Source organism: Seriola lalandi, unplaced genomic scaffold (genome assembly GCF_002814215.2).
Source record: "Seriola lalandi dorsalis isolate HSWRI2012SDOR001 ecotype SW California unplaced genomic scaffold, Sedor1 jcf7180002052117, whole genome shotgun sequence".
NCBI classification, from domain to species: domain Eukaryota; kingdom Metazoa; phylum Chordata; class Actinopteri; order Carangiformes; family Carangidae; genus Seriola; species Seriola lalandi.
The window spans coordinates 269,243-286,065 of NW_019522670.1; the positions used below are offsets into that span (position 1 = coordinate 269,243).

General features: G+C 40.9%; 1 protein-coding gene across 2 annotated transcripts in view; it reads right to left on the bottom strand.

The window, feature by feature from the left end:
- Nucleotides 1-5,508, bottom strand: part of sphkap (SPHK1 interactor, AKAP domain containing) — a 38,024-nt gene extending 32,516 nt beyond the window's left edge. The window contains exons 1-3 of one of the 2 annotated variants that reach the window (XM_023399714.2): nucleotides 5,002-5,508; nucleotides 2,757-2,859; nucleotides 1,284-1,394 (exon numbers count right to left, since the gene is read on the bottom strand). In XM_023399714.2, the coding sequence (XP_023255482.1) occupies nucleotides 1,284-1,394; nucleotides 2,757-2,859; nucleotides 5,002-5,036 (249 nt within the window). In that variant the 5' untranslated portion in view covers nucleotides 5,037-5,508. The remainder of the gene's footprint in view (nucleotides 1-1,283; nucleotides 1,395-2,756; nucleotides 2,860-5,001) is intronic. The other variant, XM_087172162.1, reaches the window with a different exon arrangement.
- Between the last annotated feature and the right edge of the window lie 11,315 nt (nucleotides 5,509-16,823).

Below are 16,823 nucleotides of genomic sequence, written 5' to 3' on the forward strand. Positions count from 1 at the left end.
CATGAACTATTAAAACCACTCTATGGCAGATTTTTTATTTTCAGTCACAGAGGGAGATAAAATTACCACAACAGGGATGCATCTACTACACAAAACCATCTTCCTTTAACGGTTTGATCACCAAGGACCTGCTGAGACTGAATTGAGCCTTTAACATCTGCAGAATAAACTAGCATCATTTATAACATCTGCTCAATGAAAATCATCTAGTATATTACAAGCAGTAAAGTGCTTTTGAGAAATGATATTCCATTAGTAGAGGCAAAAATAATTTTCAAGAATAAAAACACAAGCCAAATCCTTCTTTTCATTCACAGAACTGGCAATAAAGTAAGTGGAAAAACACTGACTGACATCATCAGAAGTAACACTGTTTATGGATTTAATAAAATAAAATATAAAATTTATGAATTAAATAATAGTTGTTTAAGGGGATATTTCCCGTCCATTAAGTGCATGAAGCCCATAAGCAAGGCACTAACCTCACAGTGATGTCAGTGCAATAACACACCCTAATGTACAACTCTACATCACTGTAGGAAGATGAGAAGTTAAACTGCTGGGGGTCAGAAAAAACAGCATTTTGATCAGCTGTTATGTCGTTCTTTAAATTCCAACTGCTCCAGTGGAGCTGCAGTGTGGCCTGCTGTGAAAGGGTGGACTGAGCTGGGAATATCACAGATGTTCACATGCATTTATGTGTAACATCATTTCGGCCTGAATCACTAACTCCTCACACAAGCTGTTGCTGCACATAAAGTAATACTTTCCTCTTCTACTTTAATACTATAAAAAAAAAATTTAGTAAAAGAAAAAATACAGGACAATTATTTCTCCATTGATAGATATTTTTTAGCGTTTTAAAGAAAGAGTAAAGAAAAGTGACATCTCACAGTTGCACTGCTCAGGACTGGTGCAGCCATTGTCCTGGACTAAGTCACATCCATTTTGTCCAAACATTCTCTCAACACAATACGAGAGACACATCAAACCTTGTGGCAGCTAAATAGCAGCAAGGAACCAGCAACAACCTGCTGTAAAAACATTTTTTTCCAACCACGTCCATGCCTACAAGCCACTCAGAGGGAGCACACTGAAGTGAGGGCAGTTTTTCGATGTCATCTCACATCAATTCTACCTGAAAATTCAGCCCCCTACCTCACTGTCATTTCAGGGCACAAACATACCTCCTGCAGCTTTAGCTCTCTACACTAGAAATGACTTGGTGCATCTTTGTTTCCATTAGTGTGCACATGTTTCATCACCCGCAGTATGCTACTCACCATGGTGCAGCTGCCTTCAGTGTCGTCGTCCAGCAGACCCAGTCTGCACAGAGCCTTCTCATTCCTCAGCCAGTACTCGGACGAGTCCAGCACACTGTTACTGCACAGAACCTGCAGCACACAGATAAACCCAGCTCAGGTATAGTAGCACTGAAGTCACACCACACAGGGACACACATGGAGCTTCCTTAATGACTCCACGCACACACATGCACACCCCAACTGAGTCACTCATTCACTTTCATCTGCCAGTCTCTGTGTTTTCCCTCTGGTAGATGGGATCAATTGACCTTTCTCCAGAACCTTCACTTCAGGATAAGTGTCTGCGACACAGGATCAATAATCTGTCAGCTAACCAGACACTGCACATTATATATACACAACAGTTATTGTCTCCTCCCTGGAGGGACACTTTAATGAAGCCTTTTTGTATGAAACCTACAGCCATGCAGCTGCTTTTGTCAATGACAAGTGTGCTGGTGACTGACACATTCATTTGTCACAGACTATTGACTTTGCAGCTTTAATAATCACCCAGTTCCAAAGCCAATTTGTTTACAAGGATGAATTTAAACATCCCCCTGATGCTAATCACAATTCAGAATTTACCCATATGGTATACTTCTATTTGTTTGTAAGGAAGTGTGCTGTGTTTATTTAATAAGGCACAGCAGGTAAGCAGTTAAAAGATTAAAAGCACATGCTATAAATAAAATAATTCTTATGCAGTTACTTTGACGTATGACAGATATTACGTGTGTTGTTCTCTCATCACTGTGTATTTTTAGTGACAAATCATGCCCCCCTTATGCTTGCACCCTCAGGAATGGGCCATCTGTGCAGGCCCTCGGCCAGGTAAAGGTGACGTAGACTCAGCTGATCTCACCGAGAACGATCGTATCAAAGGCTGCGGGCACAGGTCAGAGGAGCCCGAGCTCCAATTTGAACAAAGCTGTCACCTTGTGCCTCTATAGGAGGCTGGAGTGGAAGTCAGTTAAGATCATGAGCGGCAGGCTAATTAAGAACACAGCAGCCAGTCCACCTGCACACATACACTTACAGTAAGGGACACACACAAGTAGAACTACACACACTTTGAAAGAAAATTCAATCTAGCCTCCACCTCAGCCCACTGATCTGTACCATTTCCCCTCCTGTCTCTCTGGCACTGGGAGATGATAAATCTACTGGGCTGACCCCAGGGCCTGGCTGTGCCTCTTATTACACAACCCCTGGGTGTCACTGGCACCCTGGAGGAGGAAATGAAAATCTCTGGCACTGCTGGAAACACACAAAAGATAAAGTGACAAGGAGACAGATATGATGGTCAGGTGCACAAACACATGGACAGAGAAAAAACAAAACAAAAAGAAGTGGTCACACAGCAGACAGGCGGAGACACAAGTAGATAGACGCGTATTTCCAGCACAGCACAAACACATGAGACACAGCTCTGTTTTTTTTTTTTTTTACCTTCTTACAGGCGCTGATGGACGAGGCCACGGTGCTGTCTGTGCTGCCTCCCTCCACCTCGACAGCCTCTGAGCCTTCAAACATGGCAGATGACTGGAAGTTACTGCAAGGCAAAAAGGGCATGGAGTTGACTTTGTCAGAGTAAGTTCTTGTCAAACACTCAACACCTCCCCTTTTAAAAATGAACCAGTTCATGGCCATACAATATGACAATGCCAATCATTTACTAAGGAGTGCAAAGAGTTTTAGGGGCCGGTTTTTGGACGTCAAGACCTGTTTATCACATTATCATTCATGGGAAGTCATTGTAGCTAATGTTTCTTTAGGGATGTCTGTGATGTCTTTTCTCTCTACATGAGCTGGATAAATACACTCATGACACAGACTCTCTAGCAAAGAAGAGAAGGCAAAGCCAACTGCATGTTGGACCCATTAGTGAACTGCAGCTTTTTGCAGAGGGCTATTAGTGCGTTTAAGAGAGCCTGCAGCCAGTTTCCAATTTCTGTAATGCAGAAAATAGATGTCACACACATACTGTTTCCAACAAAGCATTGAAGTGTCAAAAAATCACCACCACTTTGCCAAATCATAAAATTTGTAAGCAGTGGCGACAGGAGGACAAACAGGGAAATGCAATATTTGGTGCATAGGACAAAATTATTCAACAAACTGTAGTGATGAGAATGTCTGTCAGACTATGGCAAGCCCAAAAAAGACAACATACCAAAGTCAAAAATCCCAGGATGGCATCATTATCCACCATGCATGCTTTCACTGAGATAAGCCGAATCGAAGCTTATCTAGAATGGCATTAATGAGGATCAATTTGGAAAATAAAGAGGCTGGGGATGCATATTTAAATAGGAGCAGCTGTTTTTTTCTGTAATCCGCATATTTCAAAGCAAATTAAAAGCATTCCATTTTGAAATCGCCGGAGGGATCACACGACTGGATCTATTTGCAGTTAATGATGTAAATAAGTGTGTCACAGGAAAAGTGAGTTTGCAGTGAATGGCTGGACACACTAAAAATCATGTAGAGGAGATAAGTGGATGCGATGTGATGTGCTTTATATAGGCTGCTGTGTCGGCCAGGCACACATCAAAACACCCATCTAACACACGCGCACACACACACACACACACACACACACACACACACACACACACACACACACATACATACACATACATACACATACAGGCAATGATTCTGCAGTGAATATGTTGGATGCATGCAAGATATTGGAAGCGAATGACACTAAAAAAATGGAAATGGAAAACACTGTAAAATAGAGACCAGCGGGATACATTTTGTCACGCCACCTCCTTTCTAATCTTTGCGCTTAACGACCTTTCCATCACCACAACGTGATGATGGACAGGTCCTTGCGCTCTCGTGCTCCCGGGGCCCCAGGTACCCAGCAGGAATAAACCTGATGAGAGGACACAATAAACCCCTGAAGATGTCTGGCTTTCAAGGACAGCCACCGGTCCCCTGTTGTAATTTACTGTAGCTGGTGTGGTTGAGGATTTCGCCAGACTCTGAAGGCCAGCATGCCCAGTTGACTACAGGCAACTTTTGGTGGCAGCCTTTGCATTGAACTGCTTTGGAAAGCGTTTAAATGGACTAAATAATCAGCGTGGAAAGTTTTAGGTCCTAAAGAATGCAGATGACAATAACTTGAAATGACTGAAGCTGAGTACTGAGATGTGAAAATTGAACTGCTGCCCTTTTTTTCTTTTTCTTTTTTTTTTTTTTTTTTTTTTTAAATCAGACACACATTTCTACCAGCCAGGCCAGGCAAGCTAAAATATTTTGTTTACTGCACACACACTGACAGTCTACTGTGAAAGCGGCTTTACTGCAACGCTCTGCATGGATTTTGGGGCGCTTTACTAAACACAAACTGACACACTTTGCAGAGCCCCAAAAAAATCACTATGCTTTGATCCAATACAGCATTAAGGATATTCTGCACTGTCGCCTTACACTTAGCTATTTCAGTCCTGTGCTTTTGTGAAAATAGCTAAAATACTCTATTTTAGAAGGGTGCTACAAATATCACATCAAATCCATTAATGGGATATTGATGACAAACAATTAAATGGCACCATAAAAACACTATAAAGGAGATGTTAACTACTGAATATCAAACATACAATTTCAGTGTGTTTGTTTGGAAATATGCGACAACGCTCATCGACATTGTGTTTTTGTCGTGGGATATTAAGCAGTCTCTTACCTCGGTGTTTTCAGAAGGCACTTTGCGCCTGCCATTCTGTCAAAACAACCAAACAAAAAAAAAAAGAAAAGAAAAACGCAAACTGTCCTCAACCGGTGTGATTATTTCCTCTGTGGGGGAAGGGGGACAGGCAGAGGTACAACAGAGCGCCTCCACGCGTAATTGTCCCCTGGAAACTCTACGGTCCAGATGCGCATCCCACACCGGGCACTGAAGGAATCCCAGACTGCTTCCCCGCCACTGGAGGAGGACTGTGATGCACTGAGCGGATACCCCGCGGTATCAGCAGCAGCAAACTACTGCCTGCAATCCGCGTCTGTCCGCCAAGTGCTCAGTGCAGGAGCAGGAGCCCTGCATGAATCAAACGTAATGAGCTGCACGACTCAGGCAAGGGCATGGATATGGACGCACGCGCATGTGTGTACAAACAGAGGCACGCGCACACGTACGTAGTCGTTTTGCTACCAGTACACCACATACGAACCCATGTTAACCACTTACAGTGCTGGACTCTGTTTTTTAAAGATACACTGAAGACTAATAAATGTATTGAACAGACTGATAAAGACATCCAGGAATGATACAGTGGAAATGCATAAGCTGCAGTGGAGAAATGAGCCCTAACAACATAGGCAGCAACAGCAATGAAACGGTGAATTAATACAAGCTAAATAAATAGTATAAAAATGCTCTCCATCACCACTGAAACAATTCACATTTTTACATAAGCACGTTTTTAGATTAGGACGTCTCAAACTTTGTTATTGGAGAATTTTCAAGTGGACAAAGTGTAATGTCGTCATTGTTTTGGCATTTCTATATTGCAAATTCTTGTTACTTATCAGGTAACTTTACAGTATAGTTGTGTTTTATAATTTTTTTCCTTTTTTTTATCTTCATGGGTCAGTAAACTAAAACTAATCAGTTGTCAATTGTATGATTTGGCAACTGAAAAATGAATCAGAATCTAAAGATGGATTAAAGTATCAACACTCAGTGAATGAATAACTTTCTTAAATACTTTCTCAAAAAGTCAAATTCTTTGATATCTTAAAAATAAAAGCTTGAATCCTTTCACTTACAACCCTCTGAACTCTGATGGCCAGTGTAAAATATGAGGAATGAAAAAAAAAATAACACACACACGCCCCTGATGGATTCCCAATTGCCACTTGAGACAGTCCTCATCTCTGTCATCTCAAGGTGAAAGTCATCCTATGGAGAGAAATATCTATGATATCTACAGTATATCTGATGGATAGAGTAAAATTTCCCTCCTGTGTCCATTAGGGAAGTAACCAAAAAAGAAAAAGAAAAATCAAGAAGGAGCCGTGACCTTTAGCTCTCTATTATCCCACTGAGAATGTGTTGGGGGAGGAGTGAAGTGGTGGTGGGCAGAGAATGAGGAACATGGTGGATATTTGGGAGAAGAGGGTGGAGAGAAAGCAGGGGTCCTAATGAGATGTGAATGTGTGGGTGTGAGTGTGCATGAGACAGAGAGAGAGAGAGTCATGCTGTTGTGGATGACTACGCTTGCTTAAGTGTCTTCACTCTTCTGAAAGGATCATTTCTGCCAAAGGGAATGCTTATTTTCAGCGCGCCCTCTACCTCAAAGAAAATAGATTTTTACATGCTGTTCACTCCCTCTAGATGCCTTTTGCTTTCATTCAGCTCCTAACAATATCAAAACCCAATTTCTGTGCTGGCCGTCTCTGTGTAGCAATGCAGCCCACAGGGAACATGTGTGTTTACAAAACACTTGCTAGGCCTCACCTAATAAATATTGAACATTTAAATGTAATACCTTTCCCAATTCATGTATATTTGACCAGTTTGAATTAATAAATGCATTCACAAAGTCCTCATTGAGTATATGAACTTGACTAGCTCAGCCTGTTTCTTCACAATCTCTCATTACAGATTCTGATATAAATAGCAGAAGTCCTGCATTGGCCAGCACTTCTCACAAACTGTGAAAGTCCCTCCATGGTTATGTTCTGTACCAACTAATTTCATGCTTCTCTGCTGAGAAAAAAAAACCTTTTTTCAGCTGAATATTTTCTTAAAAATTATTAGAGTGGGGCGCTATGAGAACAAAATGTATTCTTTAACATGGTCGTAATTACACAAGAAGTACATAAGAGAAAATTTTAAAAGAAAAGTGCCGTTCCCGTGCGGCAACAGGTTACCATGGCAAAAGAAAATGAACACAGAATGACCGAAATCAAAGTATCAGCATGGAAAAGGAGCTTCAGACTCACCACAGCCAGACTTATTGTATAAGCATGAAACAACAAAAGCTGTATGTAACACACTGAATCATCAAGTTTTCTGGCTTTTCAGAGGCCACTGTGTCTGAGAAATGTCACCACCCTCCCTCATCTGACAACTCAATACTAAAACCATCTTAAATGCAAGAGCATTGATGGGATGTGTATGACACGATGTGAGCGGTATGTGTGCACACCATTCTGTATGCACACTTTTACATGTGTTTACAGCACTGGGCAATGACATCACATCACCTCTCAGGCTTTGCTGTTTGCTCGTGTGCATGAGTGACCTTAAAAGGTGACCCAAATAGAAAATCACCACAATCCCCCTCTGTCACCTGCACCATCTAAATATAGATTCAGGATCAGAGTTAAGAGTGTGATGCAGCCTATACCATTATCCCCACAAAGCCAGGGATTTTTTTAATTTTTTTTTTTTAATGGGATGATGTGTTGCATATTATTTTTCACCCACAGCTAACCTGTTATGCTGAGCTGTGACAGTAGGCAGACTTTCGACAGGCTTTCAACTCGACAGCTCTCTCTTTAGTCATTCTTTGGTCATGTTTGTGTTTACAACCGAGCGCAACATCATGAATGTCCTCGAGGAGAGAAACTGTGCACTATAATCCTCATCTGTACGATTCACTGCGTCTTGATGATGACAGGCTTTTAGCGACATCTTCAAGTGTGGCCATTTGGAGCAAGTATGAACACGCTTGTCTTTAGAAGTGGTTGTAGAAACTAGTTCATTTGTAGCTAATGAAGATCTTTTTAGTGTTTCAGTTATCATACTATCCACTTGCTCTGCATGGGTTTCTAATACAAAGCCTCCTAACAGCTCTGTGTGGGACTCATGCATTCAGACTCAGCATGCAGGATGTTGATGGTTCTGAAGATTTCATCACATTATTCCAGCAAAAGATCGCAGGGCTTCAAGCTGGTTTGAAAGAGTTTTAAACAGTCGCATAGCAACAGTGAATGACTTTTTGTGTTTTTCAAAGGGGCTGATAGACTGATGATAAACAACCAGTCACAGCAAACCAAGAGGAAAATACATCACAAACTGTTGCACATGAAGCTGCGCAGATGTTGAGCAGCCAGAACCAGCAAGAGTCAAACTTCACTGATGGTTAGTCTGACACACACACACACACACACACACACACACACGAACACACACACACACACACACACACACACACACACACACACACACACACACACACACACACACACACACACACACTAAATAGGATGCTCCCTCCTCCTTCAGTGTTTCCCCCCTTTTGCTCTTCACACCACTTCTTCTTTCTTCTCCTCCTTATCATCTCCTGCTCTTCCTCCTTCTTCTATTCTCTTTTTTCTTCTCTGATGCCTCGACTTCCTTCTTCTTCTTTTTAATCATCCTCTCTCTCGCCCCCCCACACATCTTAATCCAAAGGCTTTTGGGGGGTGGAGGTGGGGACAAACTAATCCATTGCACACTTTCTCAAAATAAAAGATGCAAGGACAACTAAAGTGGAGATGAAAGCGCAGGCTGCTCTCATCAGCAGAGAGGAGACATCAGACAGAGCTGGGAGTAAAAACCAAATGAAGACAGAATCAGCTGAAGTACAGACTCGCTCACTGTCAAGAACCCTGTCACAGCGGGGCTATTTTTAATTTAGTTACCGACTCCAAGACAGCAACACGTCACGTGAGCGGAGGAAAGTGAGGGAGAGGAGAAGGTATGATGATGAATCTGAGCAGTCGTGATGTGAAATGGTATTTATAGAACGTCAAGAGGGCAAAGGGTTCAACTTGGAGGGGTGGGGGTGGGGTGGGTGAGTAAATAAGTAAAGGTCGGTAAAAGCTGCAACCAGCATGTAATCCTACCTGCAGTTAGTGTGCTCAGTTCATGTGCCTCTGCTTGGATGTCTGGATCACAGCGGTTGAAAAAAAAATATAGCTGTTATATTAAAAGAAGTGGTTCACTTTTTACACTCATTTGGTTGTGTTGTCAAGTAAAGATAAGCAGTGCTCTGATAAAAATATGACAACAAATACTTAAATCAGCCTTTTAGAATAGAACTAATTTGAGAAAAGACAAAACGTACAGTTTACTGTTAAACTGAGATATGCATTTATTTAGTCTGTAGTGCAGTGTTGGATGAGCCAGTTCTCCAAACTCCACCAATAAACACTGTAACAAGCCCCACTAAGGTCAAATTCCACAAACTGATATTTAAAAGTTACTGACAGAAGTCTGAAAAGTTCTGTGCATGAGGATAAAACCAACAGAGAATTATATTATAAAATGGTGAAGACAATCCTGTCTTCTGGCTGGCATTAAGTGAAGTTATCAACTGGGTTTATGATAAGCCACAATTTGCCTCAGTCAAGAAGAGTTAGAAGCAAAAAAGGACCAGGGATCACCCCACTCATATTCTCACGTTTTATACATTATACATTTTAATTCTGTCAAGTATTCAAAATGCACAGGAATAGAACATTTTTCAAAGGTCATTTTCACACAGCTTTTGATATTTTATCATTTATCTGATGTAATGATGTTCTACTGGAGGTTGGTGTGCGTTTCCATCTCTGGCCAAACCCTGTCCTCACTGAGGGTAAGAAACGAGAGATGCTTAAACAGATCCAACCAGAGCTGAAACATTAAGTCGAATAATTGATAAGTTGCCTGAGAAAAATAAATAAAATAAAAATATTATATTATAAAAAATATTTTTTTTAATCCATTAGTCATTTCAGTTCTTTTTTCCACCAAAAATCTGTAAAAAATTGTCACATATTCTTTGGTTTCAGCTGGTTTTCTGACATTTCATAGACTCAAAAATTTGTCAAAAAATAGTTGCAAGATTAATTGATAATGACAAATCATTAGTTGCAGCCCTTGGTCAAACAAATCCTTTGCCCTTTTGGAAGATGTTTTCAAATATCATGTCCATTGATGAGATTTCTAGACACAATTTGCTCCACAGCGTCCAACAATCAACAGCAGAGAAGCTGCTCAGTTTTTCCCCTCACAACAACCAGACAATAAGGAGGTGGCTTGGGGCAGGTAGATATTGGCCTCCCATCTGAATCAGGGCTGTAGTTAGATCAGGAAACTGGATGTGGACCCATTCTTGCCATCTGGACCAGGTCAGGATAAAGAGTAGCCTTGCAGCAGTCTGTTGCCATTACACTTACTAACAGCGGCTATATCCAGACCTTACTCTAGCAAAAATATTAAACTGCTCTCCTTTGAAATGCTACAAGATGCAAACCAATGACCATTTTCACTCAAAACCCCTGAGACTCACACATACATGACTAACAGACAGTGCCAGGTACCTGTGAACATGAACCACAGTATTTACTAGCTGACAGTCTGTTCTGGGAAGCAATTTTAGGGTAATGGCCTTGTTAATCAGAGTAATCACAGCCCCTGCTCACCTCAGTTATTCCAGATTTATTTTTGTTTAACCTTTCCATCTATCTTCCTTTCCACCTGTGCTCTCATCATAATGGAAACTTATGATTACAGGACCTGATCATTATAAACGCATGAAAAGGTTAATGATAGTGAGAGTCATTGGCTTTGCATGAGCGCTGGGTCTCTTTTCAGTTTATTGAACAAAACCAAAATATAGAGGCCCACAATATACAAAGGGTTTGTCACAATCTTTCTCAATATGGATACTGCACCTTAATACCTGCTGAAATCTACACTAGCGCCCCTGATATTGTTCTTACTTTAATACTGTGTATTAAAATACACAACATTATGCATTAGGTTATCAGTAGGTAAGGTACATACAAAAAACAGAGTACTCTATTGATTTAGCAAATCACTCCTATAACACTGCCAGACTCAAAATGGACAGTCAGCTTTTTTCTACCACACACTCTTCTTCCTTGTCAAAACCTCGTACCTACATTAACCACAATGCAACTGGACCACAGATGGTTCAGGTGTGTTATGCTAGTAGCAGCTTGAGTAGCCTTGAGATGCTAGCCTCCAACAGAGCTGCAGAGGTGCAGAGATCTGGTGAGCTCGCTTCTCTCCAACCACACACCTTCAGATCTTTCTCATTTTCACACTTGTAGTTTTCAGCCCCAACCAACGCTGACTCAAGTGACATCATTTGAGGCAATTCATCAGACTTTGCGCAGCTCCCCCTAAAGCCCCAAAAAGTCTTATACAGCTGTGTTCGGCTATGCAGTGGTACTAATGCACTTTACTCCATATTTTTGTTTTGTTGAAGTGGCATATTGCTACAATCACACACTAATACTTCTTGAATTGTTCTGTGTTAAAATGTGTTATGAATGAATATACAGACACAATATCATTGTTTTCCTTCTGCTGTGGCATTTTAATATCGGAGGGTGACACAATAAAGCGAAGAAAGGCCAGGGCTGTTGATCGAAAACTCATATTTTCAAATATGTCATGTTAACATATATCCTCTGTTTTTATTCAATTTTCTACCTGAAAAATGTTTTTGTTTTCTCCTTAGTCTTAACTCTTTTCCTTTCTCCTCTTCTTTTATGTTTAATCCAAACAATGGCGACAGAAGCAGCCCTGATGTTTGCTCTGCTGCTTTTAGCTGCTTGTATTTTCTTAATATTATATAATATTTTCTTAATTATGTCATCTTAAATCTTAATGTAAATCTTAAACTTACTGCTGAATAGGAAGATGACGAATGACGTGAAAGATGGTGGAAGCAGAGTGGTGTGCAGGGCATAGTATTAGGGACATAGGATGATCGGGATGGGTAGGTGGTTTGAGCAGGGCAGGACACTGGAGCTGGAGCAGTAAATGCTGTAGGAGGGAATGCTAAAGGCTGGTGAGAGATGGAGGATGGCGGGAGAGGTGATGATAGCAGCACGGAGCTGTACTGTACTACAGTAGGAGTTGGTGGTGGTGACAGATTGTGTTTCTGGTCTGCTGCTGGGAAGATGCCTGCAGGTTTTGGGCCAGAAGCAGCCAGAGTCTTTGTTCGAGCCAAGTCAGTGACAAGCCTGCTGGGTAATGATATAATAAGTTGTATTTAATGCTGATGAGAATATCAGTAGACATGTATTCATATATGTGTACGGGGGAAAAAAACTCCTTCAGGTCACCTTGATTTAGGCTTAGTGGAGAGAATATCTGAACACAATGCAATGTTGAGAGGCTGGAAAAGATGACACAACGTCTCCTTGTGGTTTTATGACAAGTATTTGACTGCAACATCACTGAGTCAAGACTTCACTGTCAGATCACTAAGCTGCAAAGCTCATTGAAAACCTGAGCAGCAGGTTGAATTGATTTCCTGAAGACTCGGTATAATCTCTCCGTCTCTATCTGTACATCTCTCCCTGCTACTCTTCCTCCCCTTCTCCTGCTCTGAATGTAAAACCTTCTTTCATTCTGTCAGTCCATCACTTTGGCCACCCTTAGCAGTTGATTAGAGTCTGTCCACCCTAATCTTCCCCACAGACATGGCCTGTGTGACTGTTTAATCTAGCAGGAAGGAAAAACAAATGCTGATAAAGAACACGCATACAATCAATATACACTAATGGAAGACATATCAGTTGGGTGACACGTTGGTCCCAATTTGGCATTAAATATCATCTGCCAGTTTTGTGATTGGACATTAATAGGAATGAGGTTCTTGGTCATAACTAATAAAAACAGTCTATAAAGGAGTTTATAACCTGCAAATAAAATGTTCCTTCCACATTTAATTGTCTTTTAAATTGTGCAATAATAGTACAATAATATCCTCCTCCTCCTCACTCTGTATTTCTAATTTATTTTTAGAGATAGCCCCTACATGTTTGAACCCAGCATGATGTGAATTGTTTTAGTAGTTGTTTCTTGAAAACACTAACCCAACTCAAGAATGATATATTTCAGTTTCTAATCATATGTGTGCCGGTTCCTGAAAACAAATTTTGTCATGAGGCAAAACACTGTGAGCACATTTAAAGTATAATGTAACTCCAAGGAACAGTAATGCAGTGTGCATGTGTTTGTGTTATTTTGTCCGCCTACATACCTCAAAATGTCTAGTTCAACACAACACAGCAACACAAAGTGCAGCCTGGAAAACAGTCATGGGATTGAATCAACACCTCTCTGACTCACTGTCAAAAACTGAACAGTGAAAATGAGTGAAAAGCGTCTTTTCTTCGTTAAATTTTAATCAGTCAGCATGAGGCCGCCACTGAGGGTGAAAACCTGTTCGGTCATTATTGGTCTGACCCTCGCTTTAAGGCACAAGTGTCAGAGGAAACATTGTCAACATCAAGACAGAACCTAATTAACACTCACAATTAACATGGAGAACAAATGGACTACCAGGTGCTTTGACTCCACAATTCAATTATTGCTTCTGACTGGCAAGAGAACCAGTGAAGGTTAAGGACATGCTAAAATTATGGAGCACTATGCACTATAACAGCAACAAGGATTATTGAGAGTCAAAGGTCTGTCTTTAAAAGATTAAATATGTCGTCTGTGGGCAGCGCTTGTGTAATTAAGAGAGAGTTACACGTCAGCCGCTAAACATGAGGGAAATGTGGCTCTGATGGAGATAATCACTGTGGAGTACCGAATCTTTTTGAACTCACAGTAGGAGAAACAAAAGTCCAAAGTGATCCAACTGTCATGACACTGTCTAACAGATGCTCCCAGATGTTAAGAAAAACCTCTTTAAGATGAAAAAAGACATGCATGTGCAAAAGAAATATATAATAATAATAATAATAATAATAATAATAAATAAGTTTGTAGACCTGAATCAGCTGTGCAAAGCCGGGCAAAATCCATCACATTTAAAACACATCTATCTGTGGGAGTTCCGTGCAGCTCAGTAGGAAAGAGATGAGTAACAACAAAAGCTTTTACCTTTGTTGGAGGAGGTAATTAGGTGAAATTAAAAACTCAGCCCCGGTGAAAACAGAGGTTGGTAGAATACAAACTTGGGGAGGTAAAGGAATTAAATGAAGTATCAGATGGCAGAGAACAAAGAATTTGTAGGTGAAGCTGGGTTGGGGCGAAGGTGAGAACAAGAACTGGATCTGCAATTACAAGATAATTATCAGACGCAAGGTAATCCATTCATGTGTGAAGATTTCATGGTCCAGGCTCAAAGGAAAATGGCTGGAGATTGAACTGTACTTGCTCTGTCTTACTTTTCCACGTGTGTGCATGCGCGCACACACACACACACACACACACACACACACACACACACACACACACACACACACACACACGTAATGGCAGGTGTGCGCACAGTCACACGTCTGAAATTTGATCAACCATTCTCAGGCTAGGAAATGACCTCCAGCAGATCAATATCACAGACTCATACCTTATTTCTAAAGCCCACTCAATTACCTGCGGACTGAGAAAAAAGGACACAGAACTCCACCTTCAGATGTCGGTGGAAACAGTGATTCATAATTCATCGCAACCTATCAAATCTGTGATCAATTAAGACCACAGTGAATGGGGGCAACTGTAATGACTGGTTTGCTGCTGCCTGTAGTGCAGAACAACTTGCACACGAGTGGCTGTGAGTGAATTATGACTGCTCTGAAAGAGGCGTTAGTGGTAAAGATTTCCACAGTTTAAACATTCATGAAGAAATGGAAAAGCTAAGAATGGCGCAGGAGAGGCGTAAACAGTGTGGATCAATGCTTGCTCCTTGTAGGGGCTAAATTTAGCCCAGCCTTGCACTGCGTCCCCACAAGCCTGGTTTATCAGTATCATTTATTAAAATCTGTGACAGGTCGGACTTCGCGGCTGCCGGAAAAAGGGCCTTTCTGGCTGCTCAGGAGGCATGAAATCACCTGGAGAGGGTGGGGATAGCACAGATGAATAAACTCTGAGTGGGAATATTAATCTAAGCCTAACATCTGTCCTTAGAGAGGGAGTAAGCGAAAGCTGCTCCTGCTGCTGACTCATTCTCTCTTTCAGTCCCCCTCCTCACTGCTTCATCACACATCCACCCTCTTTCCTCAGCTCTATTTGTTTTTGCCCCTTTGCTTGTTCTTTTTTCTTGTTCCCATCTGATATGGCCTGGTAATGGGCTTTCATGTTTCAGTAAATACTTACTGGGTATACAGTATTCTTCATCCCTGCCACGGAAGTGGGATGAGGGTAAACCTTGGAGACCTTTTTTTTTTTTTTTTATTATGATGACATTCTTTCTGCTTTGGTTTGTGTAGTCAAAACTTGGAAAAGAGAGCAGTGTAGTGAATATCAGTGATCAGCTGTTTCATGTCCCCACAATGATGTGATGAACAGGCAGAGGTTGCACGTGATGTATCAAGTCTTGTGTGTCTAAAAATGGCAACTTTAAGCAGAGCAGGAAATAACCTGGATGAAAAAGCCACATCAGACCAGGAATAATACTGAATATCATTATTTTGTCTGTCCTCCCATACAGTGAGAAAATAAGACACGCACACACACACACACACACACACACACACACACCCACAGTTGTGCAGGTAACAGTCTATGAAAACTTTCTACAAAGGTTTTGTGAATTTCAACTTTAAACTGACTTTTGCATTGAGCACACACATGGTTACTAGACCTTCATGAATATGAATAAGCACCACACAAGTTCCATATATATGAACTTGATGCCACATAGATTATGCAACCAGGGATTGGATGAGGTTGAAACCCTGAATAATTCAGGTGGACCAAAGCTTGACGGGCCCCTGAAACACATGAAGATTATGGATAATGTCGTCCTGTCGTCAGGGAGCCAGAATTTACAGCTGTGGCCCGTCATGATCACGTTGTCTGACTTTTTCTCCAGCTTCACACATTCAGCCTTGTCTCCTCAAATTATTAATCAACATGTGGAAAATAAATTCAACCACACATATTCTTTAATCAACATGTTTTCAAAGAACACATCAGAGGAGTTGCAATATGTCAATACTGAACGCATCAACAAAACATTCACTATTTCCTTTGTTTTTCCAATGATATCTGCTTGTGGCAACGAGGCACAAGCCACATTTTTATGGTGGTTATGCGTGGGTACATGAGACGTGACATGTTTACTTTTTCAACCATAATCCATGCAGCAATTATTTTTCCTCCAAAACATATTAGGCAAAATCATTCAGTGGTATAAAAATGCAATTTGTTGGAGACACGTTTCCATATTTATACACTGATGACTCGTCTGCTCTGGATTTTCCAAGAATAGATGCTTTAGAGGGAAAAAGGGGCTTGAAACTCTTAGTGTCTCTCAATTATCAAACTGATATAAAGTATGTAATATCCTCTATCTACAATAAGAACAGATGTATGTATTCAGCTGTATAAAAGAGCCTTTTATACAACAGTATGACCTCCTGATGTATACTCACTATATAAACTGTATAAAATTTGATGCAGTAATTTTTTCATGATATAGCAGTGCAACTACCCTGACAGTGAAACAGTCAGTGTTTGCTGACGAAACACTTTAACTGAGTGACTGATGCTTTTCTATCAGCAGGGTGTGTGTTCAGCCCAGTGGAAAGACTGCA